We start from the raw sequence: 12,323 nt of genomic DNA, 5'->3' as shown, positions 1-12,323 counted from the left end.
TTAAGAACACATTTCTTTGTAAGAACGGTTGGTGAATGAGGCCCAAAGACTTTATTCCTCTGTTCTTGACACAAATGAAAGCTGACCTGGTCCAATTTAACCCTTATGTTGACTTCGGGTCACATTGACCCGTTTTCAATTTTTGTTTTATATCAGAAATTATGGGACATAGAAATAAGCGCTGAAAATGTGTAGAAGAAAAATTTAACAATTTAAAACGTTGGAAAAAGCTAAAACAAACTGTAAAAAAAAAAAGCCGTCAAAAACGTCGAAAAAAAGGTTGACAGGATGACAACACAAGGGTTAAAGAATGTCATTACCAGAAAGAGATTGGTAATTGCAGTGGAACCTATTAACAACACAAACACAAAATTAAATAAACATATTATTGTAAAACACACATTTAATATTTAAATGATGCAAACTGACACAAAATGATGAAATAAAATAGGTGTCAGGTCTCCAGGCTGCAACAAAATGGCATTTTGCGACCATTGTTTGAGACAATGCAAGTGTTTAACTCATTGCACATGTAAGACCTGCAAATTTCATGACTTCTTTATTTCTGTTTAAATGTTGAAAAAGGAAGAGAGAGCGAGTCTGCCAGAGTTGGCCAATGTGTGTGAGAGGGGGAGGGTCCGTGAGTGATAAGTCAACTGCATAATGCTGTGATCTACACTTGTGTGTCTCGCTTTAGTGGCGTCAAACTCATCGTCCGCACATGGTGTTGCACAGCTCTGTTGTTACCATGTTTCCGTGAAAATCATGATGTTGCAGTCCATAATACATTTACGAGTGGTGATCCGCAGCCGAAGGTCATCCATTTTGTTTACTAAAGATTGTACATAGGCGAGGAAAATGCTGCATAGTAATAGCTGATACGGAGTTATCCCTTGTCCCATTTATCCCACTTTGTTTACGGTCTCTTGCTTGCACTTCCGGTCGGCAGAGCTGTGTTGGTAGACCTCGGCAGTGTTTTATTCGGCCTCGTCACAAAATCGACCGCAGTTTTACTCAGTGTTGTCTTGGTCTCAGACAAAAAGGATGGGATTTTATTTCAACACCATAACTGCGGGATATCACTTAATTTCCTGTGCATTTACTGATTTATTTGCATTTTTACATCACTGGTAATGTTTGGGGCGGCAGTAACTCAGTCTGGAGGGAGTTGGGTTGAGAACCAGAGGGTTGCTGGTTCCAGTCCCCATTAGGCCCAAAGTATGGTGGTGGACTAGTAGCTGGAGAGGTGCCAGTTCACCTCCTGAGCACTGCCAAGGTGCTCTTGAGCAAAAAATGACAGAGAGGAGGGAGGGAGAGCCTGTATGAGGCAGAGGCAATACATGTACTACATTGACAATAATAATACTTTGTTTACATTTCTGAATGTGCATTTATTAAGCACCGTTTAATTAAAATGAGGCTATGAACTAAAATAAGACAGCAGATTGTAGTTTCTTTATTTATGTGCTTAAAACACTCCCAAGTAACAAACAAGTGAACTCTGCTCTCTGGCTTGAAAGCTGTATTTTATGATGACACCACATTGTGCTACTTCATTTTTAGATTATTTTCCATTGGATATTGAAGTTCATAAAAACGTGTTTTGGCATGGTTGGCCGAGTGGCTCTATATCCATGGTTTTGAAAGGGGGATTTAATTCTTGCATGTTTTGTTTCATTGTGCGTGATCAAAAACCCCCCCTGCTTTTTTTCACAAATTGCATGCTGATTGTTACTCTGTTAACTTACTCAAGTTAAACCATTAACACACAAAATGTAATGCAAAATGCAGCATATTTATCTAACCTGAATGTCCACCAGGAAAAACCACAACATGCAATAGACACAGGTGAAGATCCAAACAACTGCAATGATCCGCTTGGCCCGGGACACTGTGCACACTGTCTGAGCCTTCATTGGATGGCAGATAGCTAGGTACCTGCATGTAAGGAGGAAATGGAGGGTTTAAACACAACCGTGGCAAGGCAAGTCTACCTATATAGCACATTTCATACAAGCTCAAGCCATTTTATATAAAAAATAAATAAAAAAGACACAGGTAGGAAGAATAAAAGTGTATACAATCAATAAATAAAATAAAAATACAGGTTTTTTTTTTTTAATCGCTTTAGTACTATTATTGCAACTATGTGGTACAATTTCACAGTACAAAACTCCAAACTCCCCGTTGAGAAGTGCTGAAAGTAATATGCTACAGTAGTGTAAAAGACAAGGTAGGTAATACACTTACATTACGTTAGAGTAAATACTGTAAAACAAATTACTGTAACTAAATTAAAACCAAACATTACATTAATTTGGATCAAACCTGCTTGAGCTTTTGGCCATAGATTTTCATTATTCATGCACCTTGGGAAAAAACGTTTGGCGCGGTGAATCCATGCTTGACATTGGTCAACACTGATGTCATCACATCGGACCTCTCTGTTGGTGCCAATTGCCACCTTTCTGACCACACATTTATATAGCTGACAAACCAATTTAAAATCTTTAGGTTTACCAAACGGTTCAATGAATAGCCATTGAGAGCAGTTGGATTAAATGTTGGTGAAATGTATTTATGCAAATCAGAAGATAGGCATATCAAAAGTATTGTGAGCATTGCATTGTGAAAGACATCATATAAAAGGTATTGTCTTTGATGACACAGTGATTATGTGTGATGAAAAAGTTACTATGTAAATCTGTGTGTTGTACTTTGTCAATTGAACATGTGATTACATGTTTGAAAAACCAGCCATTTTGATGATCTGCTTTAAGTTTTGTACTAAGAGTTGTGAGATTTTACCACCTACATTAGATAATAGTACAAAAGCTATACAAAAACTGTAATAATAAAAGACAGCGGAAATAAAGTGCAATTTTAGTGCAAATAAAACATAAATTGCAATTTCAGTTAAAAGGCATGAAGACAAAAGTCTTTAGTCGGTTTTTAAAGTAGTTACAGTTGGTGCAAATTCCAATTCTTCTGGCAGTTTGTTCCAACAGTGGTGGTATAATAACTTAAAGCAGCTTCACTGTCTTTTGTTCTGACTCTGGGAACAGTTAGCTGACCTGTTCCAGATTACCTTAGAGGCCTGGGGAGTTCATATGGAAGAAGTAGGTCAGATCCCTAAGCCATTAAATGAGAAGAGGTCATTACAGCCGTCTAAACTACTTGAGATGAAAGCATGAATTTGTTCTTCTATATCTTGTTTGGACACGTATCCTCAAAGTCTCTCTATATTTGTAAAGCAATAATAGGCTAATTTTGTTATTGACTTGATATTGCTGTTTAAACTGAGATTTTGATCTGTTACTTGGTATTTTCAGTTTAAAGAAATGGAGAATGATCTTAGTTTTGTCTTTATTTAATAGAAAATAAATATAGCTCACTGAAACGTTCTGTGAAGAATATGTCATCTCTAATAAGTCTCTGAAGGTATATAATAACAGGAAGCCATGGTTGTCAAAATGATTGAAGATTTTATTGAACAATAAGAAAGGGTATTTCAAAGTTCCTAAAAATGATAAAAAGTGAAAATAGGAGCGTGAAACTCAAATATAAAGATAATTTAAAAAGAGAACTTGGCAATATTAATTTGGGTTCTGCATGCAATGGTGGAAGAAATACTCAGATCCTTTACTTAAGTAAAAGTAATAATACCACACTGTAAAAATACTCTGTTACAAGTAAAAGTCCTGCTTAGAAAATGTTACTTAAGTAAAAGTATGTTAAGTATCATCAGGAAAATGTACTTAAAGTATTAAAAGTTATAATTACCTAATGCAGAAAAAAAGGCCTCCTATTTTAGAAACTGGAAACGATCACAACAGTTTAATCAGCTAATTATTTTCAGCTGGACTTGTAGGCCATTATATTGTTGGCTAGTTTCATTTATAATCAAACATCAGATTTTATAAACTACATGTGTTTTGTGTGCAGTAATCTTAATGTGTAAAGTAACAGATGAATGTAGTGGATTAAAAAGTACAATATTTCTCTCTGAAATGTAGCGGAGTAGAAGTAGAAAGTGGCAGTTCATTTAGTAATGATGTTTCAGAAATAAAAAACTAACTGTAATGCACTGGTTACATTCCCTTGGTTGTTCAATCGCTGGCCTAGACAAACACTCCAAAGCTAGAAAAAGCCCTGACATTATGAGTAGCTGTCTGCACTCCTGTTTGGAACCAATCCTATCTCACTCCCAATTCATCCCATACTGATGCTTGGACAGTGGCCCCTTAGTACTGTTACTGAGCTATCAGGACCACCATATCAGCAGGACATAATTTGTGTGTGTGTGCTTTCAAAACCATTACAAATCACAACACTATGGTTTGGTTAGGTTGAGGCCCAAAAATGACTTGGTTAACATTAGGGAATAAAAATAAAATAAATTAATAAAGTTAGGGGACATTTGTCATCGTGATTACAATCGCACCAAATGATCTCTTCACACATCGCTCTAGAAAAAATGTGGGTCTCACTGGACTGAAAGCTGAGTTTGTTCTGACCATTTTCATATGAAACACATGGGGATCAGTTACATGGAAATATCTTTAAAAAGTACATTTAGACCTCAGTTGGTTAAAAAAATATGACTGTCAAGGAAACAACAAGCAGTGTCCCAGGTTTTATTGATCTATCTATGTACCCCGACCTCTTCGCTACACAGACTTTGTTGCTCTACAATGTCACACTTCTTCCTTTGCTCCTGTCATACTTTATACAGCACTAGAGGGTTTAGCCACTTACACATAGGCTTATGTCATTATGGGGCACTTGCTGAAACATCTGTTGCTGTTCTTCTTGGGATGATAGTGTCTACTACTACTACAAACAGTGGGGAGAACAAGTTTTCCTACTTACAAAGCATGTTTTAAATAATTAATTTGCATTTTATTGCAAGTATTTGATCACCTACCAACCAGTAAGAATTCCGGCTCTCACAGACCAGATCCAGTTAGTTTTTCTTTAAGAAGCCCTCCTGTTCTGCACTCATTACCTGTATTAACTGAACCTGTTTGAACTCGTTACCTGTATAAAAGACACCTGTCCACACACTCAAACAGACTCTAACCTCTCCACAATGACCAAGACCAGAGAGCTGTGTGAGGACATCAGGGATAAAATTGTAGACCTGCACAAGGCTGGAATGGGTTACAGGACAATAGGCAAGCAGCTTGGTGAGAAGGCAACAACTGTTGGCGCTATTATTAGAAAATGCAAGTTCAAGATGACGGTCAATCTCCCTCGGTCTGGGGCTCCATGCAAGATCTCACCTGGTGGGGCATCAATGATCATGAGGAAAGTGAGGGATCAGCCCAGAACTACATGGCAGGACCTGAAGAGAGCTGGGACCACAGTCTCAAAGAAAACAGTAACACACTACGCCGTCATGGATTAAAATCCTGCAGCACACGCAAGGTCCCCCTGCTCAAGCCAGCGCATATCCAGGCCTGTCTGAAGTTTGCCAATGACCATCTGGATGAGGAATGGGAGAAGGTCATGTGGTCTGAGGAGACAAAAATAGAGCTTTTTGATCTAAACTCCACTCGCCGTGTTTGGAGGAAGAAGAAGGATGAGTACAACCCCAAGAACACTATCCCAACTGTGAAGCATGGAGGTGGAAACATCATTCTTTGGGGATGCTTTTCTGCAAAGGGGACAAGATGACTGCACCGTATTGAGGGGAGGATGGATGGGGCCATGTATCACGAGATCTTGGCCAACAACCTCCTTCCCTCAGTAAGAGCATTGAAGATGGGTCGTGGCTGGGTCTTCCAGCATGACAAGACCCGAAGCACACAGCCAGGGCAACTAAGGAGTAGCTCTGTCTCAAGCATCTCAAGGTCCTGGAGTGGCCTAGCCAGTCTCCAGACCTGAACCCAATAGAAAATCTTTGGAGGGAGCTGAAAGTCTGTATTTCCCAGCGACAGCCCCGAAACCTGAAGGATATGGAGAAGGTCTGTATGGAGGAGTGGGCCAAAATCCCTGCAGCAGTGTGTGCAAACCAGGTCAAGAACTACAGGAAACGCATGATCTCTTTAATTGCAAACAAAGGTTTCTGTACCAAATATTAAGTTCTGCTTTTCTGATGTATCAAAGTCATGCAATAAAATGCAAATTAATTACTTAAAAATCATACAATGTGATTTTTCTGGTGATTTTTGATCTACATGCTTTGTAAGTGGGAAAACCTGCAAAATCGGCAGTGTATCAAATACTTGTTCTCCCACTGTATATGCAACGGAGATATCTAAAACCAATTATTATAGATAAGAATGCAAAACTTGCATCCTATTACATCACTTACATCCACACATTGTTTACCTTGTTCACATGTAGAGCCTATGTAAATGTTTAATACTTTGCCTTTGTAACTTAAGCAACTAAAAGCACTACTAGATTCTATTGGCTTCAGTCAGAGTGTGCATGAGGCCACGCACTGTTTTAACCACACCCTCGACCTCATGCTGGCATATGGTATCAAAATTTAAGATGTATTAGTATTCCCGCAAAATCCTTTATTATCAGACCACTTCTTAATTACTTTCAAATTCTTAATACCCGATTATACAAAATTAGATAAAAGCTACTATACTAGATGCCTATCTGACAGTGCTATAGCTAAATTTAAGGAAGACATTCCAACAGCACTACACTCATTACCTTGTTTTAATACAACAGAGGACCTTTATGTAAACTTTAGTCCCTCTCAAATTGACAATTGTGTAGATGGTATTACGGCCTGCCTACGGACTACTTTAGACTCTGTTGCTCCACTCAAAAAGAAGAAGATGAAGCAAAGGAAACTAGCACCTTGGTATAACTCCCAAACTCGTAAATTAAAGCAAAACTCGCGAAAACTTGAAAGTAAATGGCGCTCCACCAAAATGGAAGTCTCGTTTGGACTGGCAAGAAACCTATAGGACGGGCCTCAGACATGCCAGATCAGACTATTACTCAGCATTAATAGAACAAAACAAGAACAACCCAAGGTTTCTATTCAGCACTGTAGTCAGGCTGACAGTCACAGCTCTATTGAGCCATCTATTCCTCTAGCTCTGAGTAGTGATGACTTCATGAGCTTCTTTAATGATAAAATTATAACAATTAGAGATAAAATTCTACTCAAAGAAACATTACCCGTGGTTAACACCTCTCTACTAGATATGATCAATATGTCTCTATTAACAGGTCATGTACCGCAGTCATTTAAAGTAGCTGTGATAAACCTCTTCTGAAAAAACCCACCCTTGATCCTGAGGTCTTAACAAACTATAGACCTATATCTAACCTTCTCTTTCTCTCCAAGATCCTTGTGAAAGTAGTTGCTAATCAGTTATGTGATTTTCTCCATAGGAATAGCTTATTTGAAGACTTTCAATCAGGATTTAGAAAGAATCATAGCACAGAGACGGCACTGGTGAAAATTACTAACAACGTTCTAACTGCTGCAGACAAAGGACTTAGTGCTGCTTTTGACACTATTGACCATACAATCCTGTTACAGAGATTAGAACACTTAGTCGGAATTAAAGCTGGTTTAAGTCTTATTTCTCTGATTGATCTCAATTTGTTAATGTTAATGATAAATCCTCAAAGTACGCAAAAGTTAAACATGGCGTTCCACAAGGCTCAGTGCTTGGACCAATTTTATTCTCCTTATATGTGCTTCCTCTTGGTAATATCATTAGGAAACACTCAATTAACTATCACTGCTATGCGGACGACACCCAAATATACTTATCAATCAAACCAGACAAAACAAGTCAGTTAGCTAAACTTCAAGCATGTATTAAAAATATAAAATCCTGGGTGACCTATAATTTTCTGATGTTAAACTGTAACAAAACTGAAGTTATTGTGCTGGGCCCTAAACACCTCTGAACTTCATTATCTAAAGATATAGCTACTCTGGATGGTGTTGTCCTGGCCTCCAGCACTACTGTCAGAAATCTAGGAGTTATTTTTGATCAGGATATATCCTTTAACGCCCATCTAAAACAATCATCGAGAACAGCCTTTTTTCATCTTTGTAACATTGCTAAAATTAGGAATATCCTGTCTCAAAACAATGCTGAAAAACTAGTCCATACATTCGTTACTTCCAGGCTGGACTATTGTAATTCCCTACTGTCAGGTTGCTCAAATAAGTTCCTTAAGACTTTTCAGCTGATCCAGAATGCTGCAGCACGTGTTCTGACGAGAACTAAGAAAAGAGATCATATTTCTCCTGTTTTAGCTACTCTGCATTGGCTTCCTGTGAAATTCAGGATTGACTTTAAAGTCCTTCTCCTGACCTACAAAGCCCTAAATGGTCAAGCACCATCCTATCTAGAACAGCTCTTAGTACCTTATTGTCCCACTAGAGCACTGCGCTCCCAGAATGCAGAGTTACTTGTGGTTCCTAGAGTCTCCAAAAGTAGAATGGGAGCCAGAGCCTTCAGCTACCAGGCTCCTTTCCTGTGGAACCAGCTCCCAGTCTGGGTTAGGGGGGCAGACACCATCACGTCATTTAAGAATAAACTGAAAACTCTCCTCTTTGATAAAGCTTATAGTTAAGAAGTGAGGAGTTGCAGCGTCCGCCTAACCCGGCCCACCTGCTTCTCTTCGTAGTCATCAGATTTATTGATCATATAATCAATAATATAGTTTGAGTAGAGGGAGGCAGGCCAGTACAGCCTCTCATCAATGTTTTCATTAGTTTCCTTTTATATGCATCCTGTCCCAGAACTGCTTGTTACTAACCTAGCTCTGGGGAGTTTACTCCCCGGAGTCCTTATGTTTCTATGCTATGCTCTGCGATTCCCTTCAAACGCCCGGCCGCGTCCTGCTGCGTCTGCTGCACCCACCCATGCTCTGCAGCGCCACGTTTCATCCCGCAACGTCCTGCTGTGACATGAACTACAACGACTACCTTCAAAGTTACTGTTCCACTATCTTTAATGCGACTATTATTGCCATCACACCCCCAACTGGCCCCGTCAGACACCGCCTACCAAGAGTGTGGGTCTGCCAAGGTTTCTTCCTAAAACAGAGTTTTTCCTTCCTTGCCACTGTCGCAATAGCCACTGCTAATGCTTGCTCTTGAGGGAATTACTGTAATTTTTGGGGCTTTGTAAATTATAGAGTGTGGTCTAGACCTACTCTATCTGTAAAGTGTCTCGATAACTCTGTTATGATTTGATACTATAAATAAAATTGAATTGAAAAGCATTCTCCAGTAAAAGTAAAATGAATACCATTAACAACTCAAAACTACAGTGGCCCACCTAGGTAAACGCGCTAGAATGGCCCCAAAACACTTCCATTAGGAGAAACATGGTGCAAATACAAACGATGAACAGTAAAAAACAAACTCTAAAACACCTGTAAAAGCAAGACGCTGCAAACACAGAAACGATGCAATGTAAAAAAAAAAACACAGTATGCAAGTGCGAGTTTCTCTCTTCTTAACTCCAGCGGTGTCTCTCTACTTCTATTTGCCTTCTACATTTATGGGTAGACACTTACTTTGTAGCTCCTATACATAAATGTAATCCTCTACACTGTAGGTAATTTACATTTTGCGGTGATGTCTTTGCTGCTGCAGCATACACTCACCTAAAGGATTATTAGGAACTTTAGGAAATTTCACGTTAATTAAATTATCTAATCAACCAATCGCATGGCAGCTGCTTCAATGCATTTAGGGGTGTTGTCCAGGTCTAGACAATCTCCTGAACTCCAAACTGAATGTCAAAATGGGAAAAGAAGGGTGATCTAAGCAATTTTGAGCGTGCCAAGACGTGCTGGTCTGAGTATTTCACAATCTGTTCAGTTACTGGGATTTTCATGCACAACCATTTCTAGGGATTACAAATAATGGTCTGGAAAAGGAAAAACATCCAGTATGCAGCAGTCCTGTGGGCAAAAATGCCTTGTTGATGCTAGAGGTCAAAGGAGAATGGGCCGACTGATTCCACCTGACAGAAGATCAACTTTGACTCAAATAACCACTCGTTACAACCGAGGTATGCAGCAAAGCATTTGTGAAGCCACAAAATGCACAACCTTGAGGTAGATGGGCTACACCAGAAGAAGACCCCACCGGGTACCACTCATCTCCACTAAAAATAGGAAAATTAGGCTACAATTTGCACACGCTCACCAAAATTGGACAGTTGAACACTGGACAAATGTTGCCTGGTCTGATGTGTCTGGATTTTTGTTGAGACATTCAGATGGTAGAATCAGAATTTGGCGTAAAAAGAATGACAACATGGATCCGTCATGCCTTGTTACCATTGTGCAGGCTGGTGGTGGTGTAATGATGTGGGGGATGTTTTCTTTGCACACTTTAGGCCCCTTAGCCACCATGTGGCATCGTTTAAATGCCACAGCCTACCTGAGCATTGTTTCTGACCATGTCCATCCCTTTATGACCACCATGTACCCATCCTCTGATGGCTACTTCCAGCAGGATAATGCACCAAGTCACAAAGCTCGAATCATTTCAAATTGGTTTCTTGAACATGTCAACGAGTTCACGGTACTAAAGTGCCCCCCACAGTCACCAGATCTCAACTCAATAGAAGATCTTTGGGATGTGGTGGAATTAAAGCTTCGTGCCCTGGATGTGCATCCCACAAATCTCCAACTGCAAGATGCTATCCAATCAATATGGGCCAACATTTATAAACCGTGCTTCCAGCACCTTGTTGAATCAATGCCACAAAGAATTAAGGCAGTTGTGAAGGCGAAAGGGGGTCAAACACGGTATTAGTAGGGTGTTCCTAATAATCCTTTAGGTGAGTGTATAGTATACAGCCATAATGAATTTGTTGACCTCATATTGACCTATGCTGTAGGTTTTACTAATGCCTGTTTGTCTGCCCCCCAGTCACATCTGACCACATTTATGACTTTTCTGCATTTCGTTTCTAAGTGTTTGATATGTACTGTACTTTCCATGTATATTTGCTATCTAGCCATAGGCCCAGGTAGGCCAACTTCAATTCAGACAACCTCTCCATTGGCTGACCATGTGGGCCTAATTTTAGGGCTGTCTACACAAAGAAATGATAACTATAATGACAACGATGTGACCATCTACACTGATGAACAATATGTGGCTCCAAGCACATAATACACTAATAAAGCAGACATTGCAAAAGCTGTACTAAGAGCCTTTTGTATTTGGTTGTTTGTCCATTCTCACCTCTCTACGGTGAAGGCGGTGATGGAGCAGGAGGACACGTTGATGCCCAGGTACTGAAGGTAGGTTATTCCAAGGCAGCCAGCGTGGCCAAAAATCCATGTGCCTGTCAGACTGTCCGACACATTGGGCAGCCCAGCCGCCACCAGTACCGTCAGGTCTGCTATGGCCAGGCTGACTAGGTAACAGTTGGTGGGTGTCCTCATGTGGCGTGTGGTGAGGACCACAATGACCACCATGATGTTTCCCACGATGCCCACACCACACACCAGCATAACCAGGAACACTGACACTGTCTTGTACTCCAACGACTCAGAGACGGCATCACTGGGACTCAGAGAGATATTGGTTGGGGTGATGATTCTGGAGCTCACGTTGTCCGCCATATCTCCTAGCGACCTGGCTAGTGTTAGTTAATTACAGGTTATGTTCTTTTGATTAAAGTGATAAGAGGCATGACTCTTAAATGTTATGTTTTTTCTCCTTCATTAAGAGCATTAACTCCCATGTATAGCCAGTCCAGTTAAAAGCATATATAGTGACTGTTGTGAAGCTTTAGCATCTCACAGTTCACTATAGAGAAAGAAACAGCTGTGAATTTGCTTGTTATACGTCTTTGATCACTGAGAAGAGAAAATAAGCACTGTTTTCTTGTCTTTGATATTTCCTTCTGTCATTCCCCTTCACTTCCCTTATCTATCTTTCTTTAAACTAATGTAGAGGAATAACACGTTGGATATGATCCCAGGACTTCCAAAGACCGAGTCACCTAGAAATAGAAGATGAGTTAAATTACTTGGACAGACAGGGAATTATATTGACAATAACCTTTGGATTGAATTTGGACTTTCATTTATCAATGTCAAACACACATTAACACATCTACAGAATTCCTCTCAGTGACTCCTTCAGGTAGCTCCAATTCTGGCAGAATCAGTTGATAAATGCTGCTTGGAAGAAGAAGTGCCCCAAAAGCAAATGGTTGTTAAAATAAAATGGGGCAAATTAAAGAACAAAGCATGCTGGTGGTTTTAAATGGCAATGAGATGCTGTAATTGCAGACAATGTGTAAGGAAAAGATCAGCAGTAAATCAATTTTAAATTCTCTGATGTCCAG

The 12,323-nt window shown here is 39.8% G+C and overlaps 1 protein-coding gene across 1 annotated transcript in view; it reads right to left on the bottom strand.

The window, feature by feature from the left end:
• Positions 1–11,945, bottom strand: part of trhr2 (thyrotropin releasing hormone receptor 2) — a 31,022-nt gene extending 19,077 nt beyond the window's left edge. The window contains exons 1-2 of the mRNA XM_028585536.1: positions 11,210–11,945; positions 1,806–1,938 (exon numbers count right to left, since the gene is read on the bottom strand). Coding sequence (XP_028441337.1) covers positions 1,806–1,938; positions 11,210–11,592 — 516 coding nt within the window. The 5' untranslated portion in view covers positions 11,593–11,945. The remainder of the gene's footprint in view (positions 1–1,805; positions 1,939–11,209) is intronic.
• Between the last annotated feature and the right edge of the window lie 378 nt (positions 11,946–12,323).

The sequence above is a fragment of the Perca flavescens genome, chromosome 8 (genome assembly GCF_004354835.1).
Source record: "Perca flavescens isolate YP-PL-M2 chromosome 8, PFLA_1.0, whole genome shotgun sequence".
Lineage (NCBI taxonomy): Eukaryota > Metazoa > Chordata > Actinopteri > Perciformes > Percidae > Perca > Perca flavescens.
Note: the sequence above shows the minus strand (reverse complement) of the source record. Positions and strands in the feature narration are given on the sequence as shown.